Genomic DNA, 23,513 nt, shown 5'->3' on the forward strand with positions numbered 1-23,513 from the left:
CAACAAGGAGGGAACAGGCAAAACTGCACTTTAGCAATGGATTATGTTTGTGTTTTCACTTTGAAATGATCGACTGGAAACAGAAACTTAGTTTTGATGTCTTCTGTTAATTTTAATGCAGGATATTTACAGGGCTTCACGCTAGTGTTCATGGGAAATGGAGTCTTCCTTCAGGCAAAACACTACCGCTTTGGTCCACAGGCGCCGCCAAACTCAACCAAAACTGAAAGTTCTTTATTACTGCTTTAAGTGTAGGTTTTGTGTTGTCTAAATGTGACTGTCTTGTACTGACTGATTGTATCTACAGGTATGTCTCAGAGCCCCTGGAAGACGAGATGATACATCCCAAGGGTTTATCCTCCAATAAAATTTTAAATTTTAAAATTTACTTTGTTTTCTTTTTACCCCAGCCATTGTGTCACCGGGTCTGCACGAGGGGTGTACAGCCAGTGCACTATTTGTATTCGGATTTGGGCTTTAAAAAAAAACTTCGGATTCGTATTCAGGTAGAAACTGGAAGTAGGTGCACTGACTTCAGCCGAGCTAGTGCTACACCGAGCTAGCCGGCTAACTGGAACGAATAAAATAAAATAATTTAATCGTGCGGCTCTTCTAGACTTTCCAAACATAATCGGACTGAATGGATCAAATTCTGGTAGTGAAACGAGTCGTTTCGCGGGGGTTGTGACACTCAAAAAAAAAAAAAATCCACCGTTTTATAGCCACTTCTTTTCCCATTATTGTCTATGAGAAAAATGCTAAGTTGTTGAACGATGACCCTGGAAGTATCGGTGAGCACTTCCTGTCTGCTGTAATGCAATGCATGCAGGGAGTTGCTGTTTCTTAGCAACCCTAACGTGAACTAGACACAAATGAAACAGGGTGACTCAGTGCTGCCTGCTCGTGTTTGGTACTCTACTCGTGTTGTGCTTCTATGGCAGCGCACCAACGTTACGGTGCATTAGCGCCACCTACTGTGTTGGAGTGTGAACCAGAACCACCTGCTTATGTGCTGTTGCTGATCCAAACGTTTCTTTTTCTTTAGAAAAAAGCTCCCGAATAATGAGGAGAAACTTTGAACAGCAAAACTATTCGGGATCAAAGCATTATTTGTGTACTTCCGAATTCGTATTCGGGTTCGGGTACACCCCTAGTCTGCATATAGGAATTCTGACCTCTGCACGAACCTCATGGCCTAGATACTGCTTGGTAATCTTGTCAATGCCGCATGGATAATGAGTGCACACATAAGTTGTTGAATTTTCAAATGTAAATTAGCATTTCAATTAATTGTGCAGCATTAATATAAACAAGAATCTCTCTCTCTCTCCCCCCAACAGATTTAGACGCTCAGTACTCACTAACGCGGGCTCAGCGTGTCAGGGCCGCCATGTTCCCAGAGACCCTGGTGGAGGGCGAGGCAGCCATGCCGGTCCAATCGGATCCTTCGCAGCAGAGCAATGTACAGCGACTGGCCGAGCCGTCCCAGCTCCTGAAGACGGCCATCGTCCACCTCATCAACTACCAGGACGACGCCGAGCTGGCGACCAGGGCGGTGCCGGAGCTCACCAAGCTGCTGGGGGACGACGATCCGGTACGGTGACGCTACGACTCAACCTGTGTCACTCTTCTTACACGTGAAACCAGTTTTACAAACTTTATTGTCCTCACGCTTCTAGGTTGTGGTGAACAAGGCGGCCATGATCGTCAACCAGCTGACCCGGAAGGAGGCCAGTCGGCGGGTGCTGGTGCAGTCTCCGGCGATGGTGGGCGCCGTCGTGCGCGTCATGACAACGGCGGTTGACATGGAGACGGCCCGTTGCGCGGCGAGTGTGCTCCACAGCCTGTCACACCAGAGGGAGGGGCTGCTGGCCATATTTAAGTCTGGAGGGATCCCGGCACTCGTCCGCATGCTCAGGTAGAAAAAATACATTTAGTTTGGATAAAGTGAACTTTTGGCCACTGAGGTGCAAAAGAAACAAGTTAAAGGGATAGTTCAACATTTTGGCAAATTGCCCATTGCCATAATCGCTATAGTCATAGCAGTAGGTTCGTTACCTTTAATTATCGGCGTAAGCTATTTTTAGAACGGCGGAGCAGAGCAGCAGGCTGCTCAGAGCTATGCTATGGAGGCTAAAGGAATTTCTTGGTTTCCCTCATCAAACTCATCAAATACAAAATCCCAAAACTCCAAAACGCTTTTGTGGACAAGTTGTGACCTGCACAATCTCCACGCTATGAGATAATAATGGAACGTTACGAAATGGAGCCGTTTTCGAGGTAAATACAGGGTAAATACAGAGACTGCTTGCTGAAAAACTGTCCCTGAACGCAATGCGCATCAGCGGTTTTGCATGAATTTACCTCTTAAACAGCTCCGTCTCGTAACGTTCCGTTATCATTTCATAGCGTGGTGATTGTGCAGCTCACAACTTGTCCATGACAGCGTTTTGGAGTTGTTGGATTGTGTATTTGATGAGTTTGATGAGGGAAACCAAGAAATCCCTTTAGCCTCCATAGCATAGCTCTGAGCAGCTCGCCGCTCCGCTCCGCCGTTCTAAAAATAGCTTACACTGACAATTAAAGGTAACGAACCTACTGCTATGACTACAGCGATTATGGCAATGGGCCAATTTGCCAAAATGTTGAACTACCCCTTTAACATATTATCACTTCTCAGCTTATGTAACGGAGGATCTGGGTGCACTCACTCACCCATAAAGAATGTGCAAACCCAACTGCCAAGCGGTCATTGACCTCTTGGCACAACAGTTTGCATCGTCGCCTGCTGTGCGGGAGACCAGGGTTCAAACCTCACCTGGGGCAGTCCTTACCGAAACACAACGCAGAGGGCCAGATTAAAGGAGAATTCCGGTCATTTTTGACCCCTAAATCGTTTTCCTGATGGTCACCCAGTGTTGGGGGCAGCAAAAACCACGACTAAAATTGATGCAGGCAAACCGGAGTTACACCATGGTGAGATGGCGCTAGCGATAGCGACAACGCTAACCTATGGGGACAATTCTTTCAACCACAACAAACACTCAAAAAACAAATATTTATGGTACATGACTGGAATCCTTACGAGACACCACTGAACTCATATAGTGTACAGTATAAACAGTATAAACTTTGTGTTTTTGCATGTAGTCACTCACCTCAGATAGCCTAACTCTGAAACATCCTGGAAAGACATTACTATCTGATCGCAGAGCGCCTGCTCTCCCCGCCACAGAAACAAACACTTTTTCCTTATTGTGATGATTTCTTTACAAAGGTAAACGGTCGAGCAGTGCAGTGGTAATGTCCAAAATATCTCTGACCGTTTATTTAATAAATTTTAGTCATTTTTTTAGCGTCTTTTGCTCCACCCAACACTGGGTGACCATCAGGACAACGATTTAGGGGTCAAAAATTACCAGAATTCTCCTTTAACATCGGCTACACTTACAGCACAACTTTACTAATAGCAAGTTACAGAGCGACATTGCCCTTCATTTGTACTGTGTTTGTGTCCATCTAATGCATGTAAGTCAGTTGTCTCCACCTGTTCTGTGGAAACTTCCTGGCTCTTTAGCGCCTATCTGTTTCATTATGTTCACAGCTGCTCCTTGGTATCCTCTGAGCAGGTAATGAACAGTAGCTCATTACAGCTGCTACTCATCTGAAAACTATACTAGGAGAGCCCAGAGTGAAGCAGAACCTGAAAGCTGTGGAACGTTGAGGGAAGATGATAATCTGGTTCATCACTTACCCCCAATTTCCAATGGAACGTAAATCATCACTTTGTCAACATTAGTTTCTGTTACCAGTTTGTAGTTGTCCTGTGATCTTGGGTCTCCAGCTGCTCTGGGCTCAGGAGACGGATCAGAGACGCGACCCATCCAGTGGGCAAAGGTTTGATACGTCAAACGGAGCTAAAACGCAAATCTTCCAAAATATAGCAGTTCATGTTCTTAATTTGTTTGTTTTTCTCTCGGAACAATAAGCAGTAGGGGTGTAACGGTATATGTCTTCGTCCCGTGCCGTCACGGTACGGGGGTCACGGTTCGGTGCACACAGTCACACGACGAATACATCTGAATGAATATAAAAAAAGAAAAAAAAGAAAATCCAATCCAGGTGGCGGTAATGAGCCTCGAAGCTGCCACAACCGTCATAACAGACGAAGAAGAGAAGTGATGAGAGTGTGAAGTTAGAGGAGGAGAGCTGTCTAGCTGTCTGCTTCATTATTCACCGTGCGGCTTCTCAACGAAACACAACGGCGGCGGCGGCTCGCGACCATAGAATGCAGCTCGCGACTGGTCGAACGGACAAAGTCCGTCGGCGCTATTTCACGGATGCGTGCTGCGTCGCTAGAAACGCATCAAACACGTAGCGCATGTTCACCCGCCTCCCCTCCCTCCCACATGTCCCATCACTGGTGCAAGGAAAAAGACAACTTGTGCAACAACTTATCCCGCTGCCTCTTGACATGAACACAGACACCAGAAACATCACCAAAGCAACTGGCATCTAGTCTAAACTAACTGTGTAAACCAACATTGATGTTAGTTTCTTGTTTGTTTGTTTGTTTAGTTGTCAGTTGTCAAGTGCAAGTTTTTTTCCTCTAGAATTAATGAATGGCATGATAACACTCCTAATGCACTTGTTTAATTTTATATTCTATTTTTTTTTTTTTTTACTTTTATAACACAAGACAGATTTTAGTTTTACATTCAATAGTGTCTGTTGTACCGAAACCGTACCGAACCGTGACCCCTGAACCGAGGTACGTACCGAACCGTGACTTTTGTGTACCGTTACACCCCTAATAAGCAGTATTGATAAAATTAGTAGTTCCGTTAAAATCTTACTGATATCATCCCTAATCTAAACCATAGATTAACACAAAAAAGGAAATCACTTTGCATTCAGGCAATAACCTGTAAGAAGGAGAGTGCAGGGTTCCACTGCAGGCAGGTAAATGGGCTTGAAACTTTAGTCAGTCATTTCTATAACCTCTGATTGAACAAGTCGGAACAGAGCAGAGACAGATCCAGTGGAAATTGGGGGAAACATTGATACTTTTCATGGTGTTGCGTTGTTTTCACATTTTCATTTCATATACTGGTAGTTAGTTTGTCACTTTTACCAGATAACCTAAAATCTACGCTGAGAATGTTTTGATATTGTGTGTTGTGTTGTGTTGTGTTGTGTTGGTTTTTTGAGTTCCTGTTTCTGTCTGGGTTTTTCCCTTTGTAGCTGTTGCAGACCACGAAGGCCGAACTAAAATGACACGATGATTCTCTTGCACCACAAAGTGCAGCTGGTGCTGCCTGACAGCCTTGACAACACATACATACCCTTTTCTCACCAGACCTTGAGGCTTTGAGGCCCTTGGTTTTACCAGTTGAGTTGTTAGCTGTCAGACTGAACTGAAACCCAACATATTTCAGACTGTTGGTGAAAAAAAGGACTTTTTCTTTTTGAAGTGGGACAGTTAAGTTACACATCAACTGCTGTGATATAGTTGGTCTTCAAAAGCAGCCTCCGAAGGATGTAGATCAGTAATAGCCTCTGAACCTGGACACAGTTGTAGTTTCTGTCTTCCCGGTCCTTTGTATGTTAGTTCCTGAATGTTAAGGTCTCCCTGCCACCTGTCTTTAGTTCCCTGAGTTAGTTCCTGGATACCCACTAGAGTTGTCAACAGATCAGGCTGGTTTGGGACGAAATTCTATACAAATGACTCAGGTTGGGACTCTGGCTTCATTTTTTTTTTAATGAAACACATCTACTTGCTGGTTGTACTGCGTGTTGTTAAAGCAGAAGTAAGCAGAATGTTTGTGTTAATATAAGTCTTAAATAGTTGTATCTTCCGACAGCAATCACTTCTATAGAGTGTTTGGTCTGAAACACAGGTCTGTCAGTCACTCTGCTCTGCTGTAAGCCGAGGAGAAAACTTTCCTTGTATCCTACAACCTTTATCCAATGAGGAGAGAGAACGGCATAAAGGGGCGGTCCTCTCTGTGTGCGCAGCCAAGGGATGCGCGTGAATGTGGTGACGTAGGGACGAGGGCGGGGACTGCTAACTCCATCGGCTGACAGGAAGTTAGCCAAAACCACCGGATCGCTTACTTCTGCTTTAAGGTCTCCCTGCCACCTGTGTTTAGTTCCCTGAGTTAGTTCCTGGATAGGATACCCACTAGAGTTGTCAACAGATCAGGCTGGTTTGGGCCGAAAATCTATACAAATGACTCAGGTTGGGCCTCTGGCTTCCTTTTTTTTTTTTTTTTTAAATGAAACTCTACTTGCTGGTTGTACTGGGTGTTGTTAATTGTGAATTGTGAAATGCACTGAATCTGTGCATTTCACTCTGGTGACAGTAATAATGTAGGATGGTTTCTACACGGTCCTCGTGCCTGCATGTACTGTATACAGTACACGAGAACCGACGTGTAGACATATATGTCTAGTCCGATTTGGTATTTCATTCAGTTTTCATCACATCATTATGGTTGGTAGAGTAGAAAATTAAATTTAGTGTATCTGTATTATGATGCATTGGGAAAGGTGCTTTTTGAAGAGTAAAATGAAATACTCTGCAAAGGGTCTGGGCTTCAACACACGTGGGTCGGGTTTTAATTTTCAGGCCCATTGAGAAGTCTAATACCCACCGACCATTGGGGCTCACTGCTGCTTGTGGTGCTTCTATGCTCTCATACAGTTCATTGTAGGTGACCTCTAGTGGCTGACATCATTATGAAGAGAGGGAAGCGAGTAGAGAGACAGGAGAAGCAGGTTGTGGTGTATGAATGAGTCAAAATCAGGAGGCAGCTGCTCATTTCCCTTTTAAACCCATAAAACAGTGCTGTTTCTTTTAACAACCGTTCCACTAAATGAAGCCAATTTATCCAATTATTATTGCAACGGTTAGATTCGCCTGCCACCAGCACACTCCTGTGATTGGTATCCAAAGATAGCGATACACATCAAAGAGACACTCTCTTTGCAAACACAGACCGTGAAGCGAAGGGAGCAGAAGCTTAAGATTTTTTTTTTTATCCATTTATTGTTCATGACTATTGTTCAGCCTCCAACATGGCAGCCAGAGGTCATCTGCAAAGTGGAGCAGATGAGGTTAGACTTCAATTTTAGCTCTAAATTAAAGGCCTTTCCAACCCTCAGGCAGAGCTACCGAGTTAATCCCTTACACAGAGGCTTAACGGAGGAGAATAAATCATACTGCTAATTGATTTGGAGCTTAATTCACACAGAAAATAAAAGGAAATTAAATAGAAAAATTAAAACTTAAAGAGCTTCAAAGAGAACCAGGTTGGTGTGTGTGACTTGTATTAATGCTATCAACCTTTTCTCTCTCTGTCCCGCTTATCCTCTGTTGTTAACACACTGTCTTTCTTTGATTTCTTTTATAGCAGGTTTTGGGGTGTCCTCTTCGCGACATTCACCCATTGCAACCTCAGACATTGGATTTGTTCACAGACTTTAGTCGTCAGCTGACATTTGCTGATTCAGAAGAAACAACGTGTTGTGTACTGTAGCTGTACATGCTGTCATTTTAATGGATCACCCAAGATATTGTGATTCATCCTGAAGGGACTACGCCCAGTGCATATCAATCCATCCAGTAGCTCCTGAGACTCAGAATTGCAAATATCAATCTCAGATTGGATCTCAGAGGATCACCAAAGTTATTAGGATTACTCCTCTGGAGACCATTGCTGTTTCTCAATTCTAATACTTCCATACTTAAACTAAGTATTTTGAGTAGTGTGTCTCAATTCACAAGTACAAGCACAACAATAGTATTCGATTTGAGACAGCACTAACCGTTGAAATTTGCACACTACTCCTTTTGTGTATTTTGTAAATTGCAGGTGTTACAAAATAGCTGGACAAGTTATTATAAATTATAAATTATAAATTAAAAATTATGGAAATAATGTGATAATTAACAAATCAGTAATTTTTAGGCTCCCTAGGTTGAAATCCACGTGGTTTTACAAGCTGTTCCCTCAGTTGTCTAACAATGATGTCATTAGTTTTCAAATTTGCATAATCCCACCCCTACCTGGTAGCAGTAGAAGGGGCGGGGCAAGCAGTGGCTCATTTGCATTTAAAGGGTTGTGTGTGAACAGGGCTGTTTTGAGAGGATGAAAAGAGCTGTGATGTTTGATCCTTGGGGGATTTTGACCAAAGCATGTCACAGACATGTCTTTAAGACACCTGGGAACTATTTTAATTTGTGGAAAGGGGACAGAATATGTCTCCTTTAAGTCTCAATGACTGTTTCTCCAAAAAGTTTCATTCTGCCTCCTCCTCTGTCTGTTCCATGCAGCTCACCCGTGGAATCAGTCTTGTTTTATGCCATCACCACACTCCACAACTTGCTGCTGCACCAAGAGGGGGCCAAGATGGCGGTGCGTCTTGCTGACGGCCTCCAGAGGATGGTTCCATTACTGAAAAAGAGCAACCCCAAGTTCCTGGCCATCACCACCGACTGTCTGCAGCTCCTGTCCTATGGCAACCAGGAGAGCAAGGTGAGGGGAGGGGCTTAACGCCAGGCAGGAGACCCTTCTTGTGTCTTCTTTGTTATCACTCACTTATACCTTTATTATCAGCTCATCATCCTAGCCAACGGAGGCCCAGAGGGTCTGGTGTTCATCATGAGGAATTACAACTATGAGAAGCTCCTGTGGACCACCAGCCGTGTCCTCAAAGTGCTGTCTGTCTGTCCAAGCAACAAGCCAGCCATTGTTGAGGCTGGTAAGTCGGCATCCCTGGACATGAATGTAGAAGACTGAGTGTTGATGATGTTTGTGTAGTGTGTAACTGTATCTTCCCATCTGTGCCCAGGTGGTATGCAGTCGTTGGGCCAACACCTCACAGGTTCAAGTCAGCGTCTCATCCAGAACTGTCTGTGGACCCTCCGCAACCTGTCAGATGCTGCAACCAAACAGGTACGTACTGTATGGCTTCACCCACTGCTCTGTAGACTGCTGCTACTGCTGGGACCAGCGTTGTTATGTTTTTGATCTGAAGAGGAGCGAAAACGGCTGTGACGTTAATGAAAGACCATCTTCTCCATCAGATTCTTAAGCTGCTTCTCTGTCAGATTCAACAGAGTAGGCTACCTGTACATGATCTACCCCAGAATTAAGTCATTTCTGCAAAATCTTAAATTGCTGCACAGCTGGTGGTGTTGGCCTTGCACATACCTCATTATTAAGCCAGTGTCTTGATTAGCAAAGATGTTGACATCATTCAAAGGGACAACGAGGAGTTTTGGAAAGCAAAGTGTTTTCATACTACATTTACCGTGAGCCTCCGCGCGCACCGTGAAATTCTTGGACCGGCGCAATACGGCCATCTTGTCAAGAATGTTTTCATTCATCAAGAATGAAAGTCAGAGGTTCGAAGATGAACCGTAGTTCCGACCATAAACGGCGATTTGGTGGCGTTATTCTCATGACCCACGGGGCAGCGTCCGCAAAACCGAAAGTAAGGAAACACTGGTCAGCTCGCCCAGCGTTTCCACCATTAATTATAATAATAGCGTAGATTCATCCACATTAACGTGAGACTTTTTCATAACCAAATAGAAACTCCTCGTTGTCCCTTTAATGTCTAAAACGAAAATCCAAGTTATATCCATTTCCAGTTAAATCCATTAACAAAATATATAATAAAATCATATAAAGTTATGATTTGAAACAAATAATACCATGGGTACTGAGTCCCGATATTAAAGGGACATTGTGTAACTTCTCCTGTTATCTATTCACGAAAATTGATTATTTAATTCATTAATCAGTAATTACCCCCATCAACAAACTGAAGTGTTCCTTTCAGCTCTGAATTAGCCGTTCATATCATTCATATCTACATGGAGTGGGTAAGCTCGGTGCTGGCTGCCATGTGGTGTCTCCATGTTTTTACGTTCAGTGGCAGCGTGACGGTAGGAAACAACGGAAACTCAGCGGAGACAGCGGAGCTGTCGGCTCAGGTGGAGGTGGCGTCTGTGAAAAGTCACCGCGGTAACGCAGTGAGGAGGAATGGAGCGTTACACTGATGCTGCATTCACCTGCAGTCGGGCAGACGGCCGTCGGTAACAAACCAGATGTCATTTTAGTCACAGAAGTGGAGAGAAAGCCGGTAAAACGTGGGTCAGGTAAACAATACCACATCGCCATGACAACATATTGTCACGTGTATTGTTTTGCCTCGTGCTGACGGACCACTTGTTTACATAGAGGCTTGTTTATGCCGTTATGTGCAGCGGCTGTCGTCCGTCTGCTGTCTGCCCAATTTCACGTGAATGCAGCATGAAAAATACGACTGAGTTGCTTGCGATATACAACCACAACACTAGATGGGAGTAATTCCTACACAATGTACCTTTAAATGAGCCCTGGTGCTACACTATACTATATACTATATACTATACTATACTTTACGCTACATGGTCAAATATATTTTCGCTTCTCTCAGAAAACGAGACACCTCTCTCAGCAGCTCACTCTGACTGCCTGCTGTGTCTGTCAGCGGAGGGCAGAGGGGCGGGGCTGTTATCACACACACACACACACACACACACACACACACACACACACACACACACACACACTTGCAGCAGCAGCAGCACACACCAAGAAGGATGACAGAGAGCTAAACAATTCAAAGTGTGGCTCTACTTCACGAAAGTCAATGCAGACTCCGCATGCTGTCACCAGTGTGACAGATGTGTCTCGTGCAAGCCTGTTCTTTTTTATTAAAGTATATTTGGGGTCTTTTTTGCCTTTAATCGATAGTAGAGTCGAGAGAGACAGGAAATGGGGGAGGCAGAGAGAGAGAATGACATGCAGCAAAGGGCCACCAGGGTTGGTATTTGTCCCGTTTACACGTTCATGTTACCAATCCGATCTGAGCCACTTGACAAGCCACTTTTTAAAAATATTTTTTGGCTTTTTTATACACAGTAGAGATAGACAGGAAAGGGAGAGGCAGAGAGAGGGGGAATGACATGCAGGAAAGGGCTGCCCGACACGGGATTCGAACCGGGGCCGCCTGCGGTGAGGACTGTAGCCTCTACATGGGGCGGCCGCTTTACCCACTGTGCCACGCACCGCCCCTTGACAAGCCACTTTAATGACAATCTGCCTATAGGGGAAAATAACAAAAAATATAAAACGCTGCTCCTATGAAAAGGCTATCATATTTTAATTTACTTATATTGACCCTAAAAACAATTTAGTATAGGTAAGGTTTTGCCCACTCAAGTGATACCGGTATCTGGTCTGGCCCAAGGACTATATAGCGATTATGGCAATGGGCGAATTTGCCAAAATGTTGAACTATCCCTTTAATGATACCCATCCCTAATCTAAGCCATAGATTAACACAAAAAAGGAAATCACTTTGCATTCAGGCAATTACCTGTAAGAAGGACAGTGCAGGGTTCTGCTGCAGACAGGTAAATGGGCTTGAAACTTTAGTCAATCATTTCTATAACCTCTGATTGATCCGGTCCCTCCTCCCTCCCCCTCCTGTCTCAGGTTGTCTTTAGGAAGTAGGAGCGGAACGGAGCAGTGCAGGTAAAACGTTGGAAGTATTTGACATTTAGGTAACACTCTCATCAGGTTGGTTTGCGTCCTCCAGGTGCACAGCGTCGTGCTTCCTGATCGTCTCAGACAGCTATTGGAAGGCGAGGTCTGTTTTGGCTTGAGGGGGGGAAAGAAGCAGCTGTAATGATAACAGCTGAGAATTCTCTCAGTAGCCAGACTGGTTGGCAGATGATCATAAGGTGCTTCAGGTCAGGAGAACAGAAGGATTTGATGGTGTGACGATACACTCATCTCACGAGACGAGACGAGACATGAGATTGGGTTCACGAGACGAGACGAGATTTTAAGAAAACTACAATGACATAATATATGACTGGACCAACAGACTTTTATTTAACCGAGTTGCACATGCATTTTGAAATGTTTTATTATAACTCTTTACATGCATTATGTAAGCATGAGCTTTTAACTTCTTCTTCCACAAATTGAAACTAAAACTAAAATGTATGAAAGTTAAAATAAAATAAAATAAATTAAATTAAATATTCCTTTCTTTTTTTCAAGTGCAAACAATGTGCAGTGTGTCCTGTAGGATTTTTTTTAAGTATTGGCAGCGACCCCCCCCCCCAGTGCCATTTCACTACTACAAGTACTACTGAGGAGGAACTATGAAGAAGGCAGCTGTGACTGAAAAGCACCTAAACTGAGTCGAGTAGAGTTATAACTGTGTAGTGGAAAGGGGTGCAAAGTAATGGTAACTGGTAGTGGAAACATTTTAACATAAAAAAAATAAAAAAAATAAAAATCTTGCGAGACAGATTTTTAACGCAACGAGAAATATCGTCGAGTTTAATCATCACACCCCTAGTATGTAGTGAAACAGTTTAAAAATAGTTAGTGCAAAAACATCCATGTTTCTTTGAAACATTATTTCACAACAGGAGTCTGTTTGATGTGCAACCAAGAAGGTTTCCTTATCCACACATAAGTGCCAAACTTATCCGGTTTCGCCTGTTTGTGTTAACGTGTGGACAGAGCCTCAGTTTTTCAATTTGTTACTGCATTCTAGCCTTCAAATCAGACTGATATGTGCTGCAGTGTTGTGATTTGTATCTGTGTTGTGTCTCTGTAGGAGGGCTTGGACGGCCTGCTGCAGATCCTGGTCACTCAGCTGGGCTCAGACGACGTCAACATGTTGACCTGTGCAACCGGCATCCTGTCCAACCTCACCTGTAACAACTCACGCAACAAGGTAACCACAGTGAGATACCACACCTCATTCTAGTGCCAGTCCATAAGAGCAGAAGAGGTTTGTGCTGTGGATTCTGTGTAGCTACTTCATGTTTCTGTTCCTGGTTTACAAAGGAACAAAAAGCTCCAGCAGCACTTGTAGCTAAGAGAACTGCTCAAATCAAAGAGGTATCTCCTTACAGTTTTTAATGTATGCTTTGCTGTTTTTATTTATATTGTATATGGCATTTTAAATAGTAACTCCAAAAACACCTCCTGTTGCCACTTCTCAGCTCACAACCATATGTGACCTGATCCAGCAAAATGAGTCGCAGTGACCCAAATTTCAAAATTGAGATTTTGGTTTCAATGTAAAGCGGAGAACATACGCTTTAAAGTGATAACCTAGTCAAAGTCATACATTGGATGGTTTTCAAGATATGGCCATTTGAATATTGTCTTCCACTCTCTTTTTCCGATTGAAAACCTGAGAAAACTGTGTTTAAACAATATAGAACAACTCTGGCGTCTGTTCCTGTACCACATGATTACTGTCAAAGAGGCACCATTCAATGCCTAATGTTTTGTTGATGTTTTGTAAAACATGTTCAAGCATTGAGTTGATGCTACGTTTGGTTTAGTGTAAATGCTACGTTCAGTTTAGCATCTGTTTCTGTACTATGTGATTATACGGACCTTGTCCTTTGTTGTCAAAAAAGCACCATTCAAGGACCCTCGGTTCAGTTGTAGTTTACAGCTCGTCTCTATCATAAACGGTTCCAAAGTTTTTTCATGTTTTGAAAAATGTGTGCAAGCTTTGTATCGATGCTACGCTCGGTTTAGCATCGACACTACAGTTCGTACGTTTGGTTTAGCGTCAATGCTACGTTCAGGTTAGGATCTGTTCTCGTACTACGTGATTACATGTGGACCCCATCCTTTGTTGTCACAAATGCACCATTCAGGGATGCTCGGGAAGTGGAGAGTCCCGCGATTCAGATGCAGTTTACAGCTCGTCTCTATCATAAACGGTTCAGAAGTTAATGTTGTGCTCATCTAGAAGGTTAAAAGTCAACTTTAATCGTCATTCACGTGCCTTTTCTCAGTTGTCTTGACTATGAAACATTGGGAGATTGTTTTTGAATGTCATTTCTTTGAAATTAGCAAAGAAAATTTGGCATCAAATGCCTTCTATACACTCCTCTCATCTCCCCATCAGATTATTGGTCCAAAACCACATGACCCTATTGCCTATCACAGTTTCTTGATGACTCTGATGAAGGCTACAAGCCGAAACACGTCGGTTAGCTACAAGTGTTGCTGGAGCTTTTTGTTGTTTACAAAGTGTCCTGCAGTTTCTTCATGCACCTTGTTAGTGAAGTTGTGCCAGATACACCCACTCTGCTGCGTCTGTTCCTGGTTTACAACGGGCCCAAACTGATCCATACAACAATAACAACAAGCAATGATAACAAACCAGTAACCCCAGGCTGTCACCGATGGAGGCATAAAAGTATCATTTTATCTAGATATACAGAATGAATTTTCACTAGATTGATCGTTTCACCTCTCGATTGATTCACAACTGAGTAATCGGCTGTGTTCACCTGGTAACGTCGTAGTGTTGCTATTTAATCCTACTAATCATTTTCATCTGGGTTCGTGTGGGCTTGCAGACTAATGCCAGGATCAGACTACACAATTTTTTTGTCTTTCACCATGGTCACCATGTCAGATTAAACGATCACAGTGGCATAGATTCTTGCCTGGTCTTGGTCGGGAGACTGGCAGCACTACAAGTATCACAAGTATCACCCTGACCAATCATCGATCACGACCCTGCGCGAGTTCATAGGCCATCGGGGGAGGCGTCACAACAAACTGTCAATCATAGCTCTGTGTGATGCGATCGATCTTTAGCTCAGACATGAAAAAGAAAAGGAAGATAAAGGATGGTGGAGCCGTTACTGCCGAGTGCAGCCGCAAGCTGCTCAGAGCTATACGCTCATGGGATTTCTTAGTTTCCCTCATCAAACTCATCAAATAGCTACACAATCCAACAACTCCAAAACGCTCTGGTGGACAAGTTGTGACCTGCACATTCACCACACTATGAGATAATAACAGAACGTTACCAGACCGTCGTTTTCAAGGTAAATACAGAGAGAGAAAGAAAAACTGTCCCTGAAGGCAACACGCATCAGTGGTTTTGCATGAATTTACCACTAAAACAAGTCTGTCTGGTAACGTTGTGTTATTATCTCATAGCGCGGTGAATGTGCAGGTCACAACTTGTCCACCAGAGTGTTTTGGAGTTGTTGGATTGTGTATTTGATGAGTTTTATGAGAGAAACCAAGAAATCCCATTAGCCTCCGTAGCGTAGCTCTGAGCAGCTCACAGCTCTGCTCTGCTGTTCTAAAAATAGCTTGCACCTACAAATAAAGGTCAAACCTACTGCTATGACTATAGGGATTATGGCAATGGGCCAATTTGCCAAAATGTTGAACTATCCTTTTAAGTATATATGATGATGGAAAAACATTAAGGTGATTCATGAATGCACATTTATGTATGTTGTTTTTATGTGCGTATAAACACTTAAATGAAAGGGACTCCAGCTGGAATAGAGACACAGGAGCATCTGTGCCATGAGGAGCTTTAAGAAGCTGCTCACCATTTAACACCAGAGGGGTCTGATTCTTCATGTTTCTATTTATCTACGAAAACAACAAAGAATGAAATGAACCATGGTCTTCATCCGTGGTGTGTGTGTATGTGTGTGTGTGGTTAAAGAAAGGCAGATGAAAGGTCTCAGCTACCCTGAACAACAGCCAGACAATCAACATGGAGGAAAATCAATTTACAAAAGCAATATATCGTATTGATATTTACAGTTGGTTTTCTTGTTTTTAAGATTGGACTCACACACACACACACACACACACGCACACACATGGTTTATTGTTGTTTTCTCTCTCCCTCATGTTTTAAAAGAGGATTTCTGTATTATTCATAGAGGCTTTCATAGCACACAGCTTCACCTGCATGTCAGATGAGTGAATCCCCACTCTCTGCTCTTCCACCTGTTCTCCCTCAGACCCTGGTGACCCAGTACGGCGGCGTGGAGGCTCTGATCCACGCCGTGCTCCGCGCCGGGGAGAAGGAGGACGTGGCCGAGCCGGCGGTCTGCGCCCTGCGACACCTCACCTCCCGACACCAGGACGCCGAGCTGGCCCAGAATGCAGTGCGGCTGCACTATGGCATCCCGGCCGTTGTCAAGCTGCTGGGCCAGCCGCACTACTGGCCTGTGGTGAAGGTGAGGAGCAGCACTGCTGTGTGGGGAGAGGAAGGAGATGTTAGAAAAGACATTTGTTGAACGCTTGAGCTGTGGTGGGCTGTGTCCCTGGAGACACATTTTCCATTACAGGTGTTCGCAAAATAAAAGCTGTATTTCTAAAATTTCGAAAAAAGTTTTTTCTATTTGTAGGTGTTTCCGTTGAAAGGTGTTTTGCGAATGAGCCGTAACCCTTGTATGTAAAGTCTAGTCTCGCAATATCCCATAATTCTTTTAAAGGAGACATATTATGCACCTTTTCCACAAATTAAAATAGTTCCCAGGTGTCTTAAAGACATGTCTGTGACATGCTTCAGTCAAAATCCCCCAAGGATCAAACATCACAGCTCTTTTCATCCTCTCAGAACAGCCCTGTTCAGAACGTCTGGTTTTAGTGCCTGTCCCTTTAAATGCAAATGAACCACTGCTTGTCCTGCCCCTTCTACTGCTACCAGGTTAGCCTCACGTCACCAGACTCTGAATTTTGTCTGCATTCTGCATCATCACCAAATTCACCAAAGTAAAAGTGTTTACCAACATAAAACTTATAAAATAAATATTAACTCGTAATACAATAAAAGCAAAAGGTTAACTTAATGGCTCGAGGACTTTCTTGTAAATTATATTCCTTAAATTAAAAAGTTTCACCGCATTTTATTAGCTTGGTGCTTTTATTTTGACGGAAAGACCTGTCTCTCTCGCCCTGGATCTGCTTACCAAAACAGCGAGCCAACGGCCCCAGACTAGTACCAGGTAGGGGTGGTATTATGCAAATTCGAAAATTAGTTACATCACTGGAAGAGAACAGCTTGTAAAACCACATGGATTTTAACCTAGGAAGCCTGAAAATTACAGATTTTTTTGGCAGTTCTCACATTTCGGGGGCTGGAAGGCAAGACACACACCCATATGTTAAAGAGCCTTCAAAAAGTGATATTTGCATAATATGTCTCCTTTAAGATCTCGTCCAGCGGGATTTCACTTTAAGGAAGATGGACGTAAGCATCTTCTGTTTCTATGGTGTTGGGACAGCGATCTCAGCTGCCGCTAGCTGCTGCTGTTATTGTTTTTAACAGAAGACGAAGGGTGCTCGATTGCTCAAAGGCAAAGCCCTTATGTGTATATATTATATAATATACATTATGTGTGGCAGCGGCCACAAATGAGGGATTTCTGGGGCGGAGGATTGTGAATGAGGATTTCACAGACCAACTATGGATACAAACTTTCAGGATGACCGGGATACGTTCATTCAACTGTGTGATGTTCTTGAACCGAAATAAGTGTTTCCATAACACTTTTGCGATACACTTTTATATTGATATGTCTGAAAAACCACCTCATGAGAGCGTAAAAATAGCAATATTTGAGAGGTTTTTCGAAATGTATGCATTTCCATTGTCAGTTTTTATTCTGATATTTTGGTTTTGCACATTTCCAGGGCTGATGGAAACACAGCTAGTAAGAGACACAGGTTGTTTTAAATTCTCAGTGATGAGGAGAGACTGAGGGTGGGAGAGGGACTGAAAGGATCTGGGTTCATTCCAAGTTAAATTAACAAGACTAAGAGCTGCGAGGAGCCTGTGGAGGTTTGTTAATGCACAGTACAGTGAGCCGGAGGAGATGAGCAACACTCAGACAGCAGACTGGAGTGTGCTCACACAATATTTATATGCTTTCCACTTTTTTTAATTACGAATCACTTAGACTGATGCATTTGACAACACTATTAATTACTTTCACATTACAATATTGAGTTTCTGCTGCATTTTTCAGCCGTCCATCTCAGACACATCACAACAAATATGCTTCAATAATATTATGTGAGCAGCTGAAAACACTGTCTTACTGTGCATCAGCTCATAACTAGAACCCACTGACACTTACAGAGAGCTCAGGATAGCTCATTTGACGACACATAGTCTATTACCTGCTTTAGATTTGAATGGGCACCTCTCAGTTGGGTTTGCAGCATAAACTGGAAAAAGGCTGTACCAGGCTGTAAAGATTGTTATTTCTGCTATAAACACTTGTTCAGGCTTCAGTTCTCAGGTTCATGCTGGTTAGCAACATGGTTTTCACATTTTCACAAGGAAGAGGACCCAAATGCAGACAGAGTCACGGGGAGCAGGGTACGTGAATGATTTATTTAGACAGGGCAAAAACACAAAGGGGATCTCCAAAGTCCAAACAGAAGAAAACCAACTTAAAGGTCACGGGTGTAAAAATCCCAAAAGACACAAGGAGGGGAAAACAAATAGCGTCTCCAATCAAAGTAGCAAACAAAACAGGGAACACCAAAGAACCAAAGAAACTTGAAAGAGGAAAAGAAGAATTGACAGGACAACAAGGTGGATGATGAAAAAGACGAGACAAACTGGTAAAGAAGGGAAAGGGGAGCACTGCTCATATTCACAAGGTAGAGGGGATGACGAGACAGGTGAAACACATTAGGGTGGGGCTTGTAATCACACAGGTTAGAAAGTTGACAGGAAGACAGGGGTAAGACACAGATTTCAAAATAAAGTGACAAGACAAAGACAGAAATCTGAACTCAAACCTGACCACAGACAACATTTACTGACTGGTCCTGACAATGGTGCTGATCCAAATCTACTGCAGGTAATACACGATAGAAATGAAGCCCATGGGTGCTGCTGAAGTATTCAGTGTTAGCTTAGAGGACAGATGTCTTCAGGCTGACTGGATGGACGAAGAGTTTTCATGTTGGCTGAACAAGAAGAAATCTGTTTCTATTTCCTGGTTCATTGATCAGATAGAATCTCCAAAAACAATTCATGTATTGTCTCATCAGAGACAAAACCTTATTATTATATGGTTATAAATATGTATATAAATATATATTTATGGTTATAAAAATCATCATCACAACTTAGAAGCTAAATTAATTAACCCAAAAAAATCTAAACTGCCATGCTAACAATCTTAGCAAGCTTACAGTGCTGTGAAAAAGTATTTGCCCCCTTCCTGATGTCTTCTTTTTTTTCTTTTTTTTTTTTTTTTGCATAAACAAATTTGGATATTAGACAAGTGAACATAAAATGCGGTTTCTAAATGATGATTTAATTTTTTAAGGGAAAAAAGGCCTGGATCTGGACAGTGAAACTCGGCTTTTCAAAAGAAATTAAGTTAATCACAGTTAGTTCATGATTTAACAAGGGGGGGAATTACTTTTTGACATAGGGCCAGGTAGGTTTGGAAAGCTTTTTTCCCTTAACAAATTAAATCATAATTGAAAAACTTTACTTGGGTTATCTTTGTCAAAATACTAAGAAATCAGGAAGGGGGCAAATACTTTTTCACGGCACTGTAAATTTACATTACGCACTAAATACAAAGTGCAGCTGAGTTTGACATGTTTGCGTTTGAAGGCGCCACTCGATATTTCCAATAATCCAGAGGAAATTAACATTAATATGTGCCGCACATTTCATCACAGCTCAAATAGCGTTTGAAACATTTCACTTTAACGACAGATGTCAGGCTCAAAGTGGCACTAGAGGGAAAAGCAGAGGGTCACGAGGACAGTCATACACTGTGTAGAAAACATGCAGGTAAAATAAAAACCTGCAGATCCATCCACTGGATGTGAAGATAATTCCTGCAGTCATTATGATTCATTCAAGCTGCAGCTCTATTAGAGTCATACAGTGACTCACTCCTGTCTCTATTTATACACTCATACCTTGTGTGTTAATGAGCAAGGAAAAAAATATCCAGTTTTAAATTATATGTGTATGAGACATTTTTTTTTCTGGTGCTTTTGAAACTGTTATAACGAAGGACCAAGGTGAACAACTCAACCATTTTCAACAGATCATTTAAAAAGAAAAAAGAGCAGCAATCCATATTCTATAATGAAATCCAAAACTCCAAAACTTAAAGGGATAGTTAAACATTTTGGCAAATTTGCCAAGGTTCATTACCTTTAATTGTCGGTGCAAGCTTTTTTTAGATTGGCGGGGCAGGGACGTGAGCCGCTCATGAAATGTTACTTTCACCTTTCCCTCAAAACTCATCAAATGCACAATCCAACAACGCCAAAATACTCTCATGAAGAAGTTTTGACACATTCACCACGCTATGAAATAAAAACCTATATATGAAGCGAACACTTGGACCTACATTTGCTGCGTTTTTGAAATCACTCCGCCCAACAGCCGTGTCTGGAATGTAGTTTCGGCTATGCATTTGCCTCGAAATGTTCGTCTCGTAATGTTCCGCTATTATTTTGTTAGCGGGATGAATGTGCAGGTCACAACTTGTCCACAAGTGTGTTTTGGAGTTGTTGGATTGTGTATTTGATGAGTTTGATGAGGTAATGGGGAAAGTTCTGTGCGTCTCTGTTGCGTTAGCTGAGCAGCTCACGTCTCTGCCCCGCCAATCTACAAACAGCTTGCACCAATAATTAAAGGTAACAAACTTACTCCCAAGACTATAGGGAGTATGGCAACAGGCCAATTTGCCAAAATGTTGAACTGTTGCTTTAACAGTAACAAAAAACAAAAAAGAACATTATGACTCTGGTATTTAAGGAGTCCCAATTTAAAGCAGAAGTAAGCGGAATGTTTGTGTTAATAAGTCTTAAATAGTTATATCTTCCGACAGCAATCACAGCAATCAGAGTGTTTGGTCTGAAACACGGGTCTGTCAGTCACTCTGCTCTGCTGTAAGCCGAGGAGAAAACTTTCCTTATATCCTACAACCTTTATCCAATGAGGAGAGAGAACGGCATAAAGGGACGGTCCTCTCTGTGTGTGCAGCCAAGGGATGCGCGTGAATGTGGTGACGTAGGGACGAGGGCAGGAACTGCTAACTCCATCGGCTGACAAGAAGTTAGCCAAAACCACCGGATTGCTTACAGTACTTCTGCTTTAAATAGGAGTGATAATAAAGGAAATATGAGTTGTAATCACCGTGTTAAGACTATTAGACAATCAAAACTGGACAAAGACAGGAAGTAAAAAAATAAGAGGTAAATCATTTTTTAAAACAGAAATATAAAGTTCAAAAGCAACAGCAATAATTAACATCAACAGTGATGATGACAAAGTGTGAACCAGCAGCAGCAGAGTTGATCATCACTGAGATTCCAGTTGTTGCTGCAACAGCTTAGCCTCAATAACATCAGGGACTTTTGCATTTACACATTTTGCACCTCGCTGATTATTTTCACCTGCATGCAGCAGCTTTTACGTGCACGCGCATATTAATGCTGAGAACAAACAGCTGACAGTAGTGCAGAGAAATGGAAACAATATCACAGCAGAACAGTTTGTATTAACAGTGCGATCCACGTGACTTCGCTCATTTGAAGCTTTGCTCTGTTTCAATTTCACATGCTATCGGCGATGCGGTGTTGTCTCAGATGCAGGAGATGTCTTACCTGTCTGTCCTCGGAGTCAGCAGCCGTCAGCTTCACTGTGTGTTTTTATCTCCAAGTTGACAGTGGATTAGTTGCTCCTGAGTTTGCACAAGACGACACCGAGATTCTGTTTCAACAAAATAAGGCAGAGCTGGATTTAGAGGATAAAAGCTGCTGCCAGACAGAAAACATAGAGCAGCCTCTGTTCCCATAACCTTCACTTTTATTTGGGCTTTACAGTCTAGGTATTTGTTATTTGCTGCCATGAACATGGCATTACGTTCTGCACCTTTTCTCAATCAATCAATCAATCAATCAATCAATCAATCAATCAATCAATCAATCAATCAATCAATCAATCAATCAATCAATCAATCAATCAATCAATCAATCAATCAATCAATCAATCTTATTTCTGTAGCACTTTTCATACAATTAAAATGCAACACGAAGTGCTTTACATCAGTGTTTCTCAACCATGGGTTCGGGACCCCACGTGGGGTCGCCTGGAATTCAAATGCGGTCGCCTCAAATATTTTTTTAAACTAATTATTATTCTTTATAAAAATTCTGATTAAAAACACCACACAATCTTAAACAATGGTATTCTATACTTTGACTTTCTCAAATATAAATCAAGTTCAAATAAAATGCAGCATATAAAAATATCTGAGCTGGCGCATCTTGATTGACAGCAGGAATCACGTGCACTCACATGATCGTGGGGTCGCCAGAAATTTGTGATATCAAAATGGGGTCACGAGCCAAAAAAGGTTGGGAACCACTGCTTTACATAATAAGCACCCTTCCCCACCCACAATCCTAATAAAACAATAAATGAGTAATGATAAAACAGTATAAATACTGATAATAATAAGCAAAATGATAAATAAAGGGAATGCAATTAAAAGCAAGACTGAAATAGGTCAGTCTTTAGTTTGTTTTTAAAGACTAAACAGAGAATCAACTTTCAGTATTTGATAGTAGAGATTATGCAGAGACAATCAGCCCATGCCTGAATGATGCAGACACATCACACAGTTTTGCTGTTTACATGGAAATATTTTCTTTTCTACAATTTGGAAAGAGAATTGTGTTTGTGCTCGATGTTTCACTGAGTCTGTTTGATTTTGTTTACTGCATTTTTTATCATGTAATATTCACTAATCAAAGTTTTCCAGCCTGTCTCTAGTCCTGTTAATGAAGCTGAGAGTAAAACAGGATTGCAGTGATTGTACAGTCACTAAACTAAACTGATGCATAGTTTTACCTGCGTTTTTCAATCACAGAGATAGTTCTTGTTTCTCATCTGTCTTCTCTGTGATCACAGTATGCAGAGTGAGGCTCCTTCACATGCACCCAATTTCTTAATGATTTAAATCTACAGTGCCATGAAAAAGTATTTGCCCCCTTCCTAATTTCTTACTTCTTACTCACCATAGTTCACTGGAGTCCCAAAGCTTTAGAAATGTCTTTGCAACACTTTCCAGGATGACAGATGTCAATGATTTTTTCTTTTTAAATCTGTTCTTGAATTTCTTTAGATGGCAGCATTTTGTCTTGCTTTGTGAGATCTCTCAGTCTACTTCACTTTGTCAGACAGGTTCTATTGAAGTGATTGCTTGATTCAATATGTCTGGCAGTTGAGAGTGACATTGAACTCAGCTTTCCAAAAGAATGCTTTATCATAGTTAGTTCATGATTTAACAGCATTTTATATTTACTTGTGTTATCTTTGTCTAATATAAAACAATGTTTAAATATGCAAATAAGTAAGAAATCAGGAAGGGGGCAAATGCCTTTACATGGGACTCTATGTAGTGAAAAGAATGGGTGTGGATGTGTCTGGTTTTGTGCACAGTAACACAGTTTTAGTCATAAAGCTCCACAGTTTGATGCATCTGGCCCCAGGTTTGGGTCAGGATCTCGGGTCATTTGATGTCATGAGTGTGTTTGCTCCTAAAAAGTCTGTGGATTTGATACTTTTTAAAGACATTC

At 42.1% G+C, this 23,513-nt stretch overlaps 1 protein-coding gene across 1 annotated transcript in view; it reads left to right on the forward strand.

The window, feature by feature from the left end:
• Window positions 1-23,513, forward strand: part of LOC146983526 (junction plakoglobin a-like) — a 209,584-nt gene that overhangs the window by 172,522 nt on the left and 13,549 nt on the right. The window contains exons 4-10 of the mRNA XM_085785143.1: window positions 1,341-1,594; window positions 1,680-1,918; window positions 8,339-8,540; window positions 8,622-8,766; window positions 8,857-8,960; window positions 12,697-12,816; window positions 15,893-16,111. Of these exons, the coding sequence (XP_085641269.1) occupies window positions 1,341-1,594; window positions 1,680-1,918; window positions 8,339-8,540; window positions 8,622-8,766; window positions 8,857-8,960; window positions 12,697-12,816; window positions 15,893-16,111 (1,283 nt within the window). The remainder of the gene's footprint in view (window positions 1-1,340; window positions 1,595-1,679; window positions 1,919-8,338; window positions 8,541-8,621; window positions 8,767-8,856; window positions 8,961-12,696; window positions 12,817-15,892; window positions 16,112-23,513) is intronic.

The sequence above is a fragment of the Trachurus japonicus genome, chromosome 8 (genome assembly GCF_045865225.1).
Source record: "Trachurus japonicus isolate A0001 chromosome 8, Traja_1.0".
In the NCBI taxonomy this organism is placed as follows: domain Eukaryota; kingdom Metazoa; phylum Chordata; class Actinopteri; order Carangiformes; family Carangidae; genus Trachurus; species Trachurus japonicus.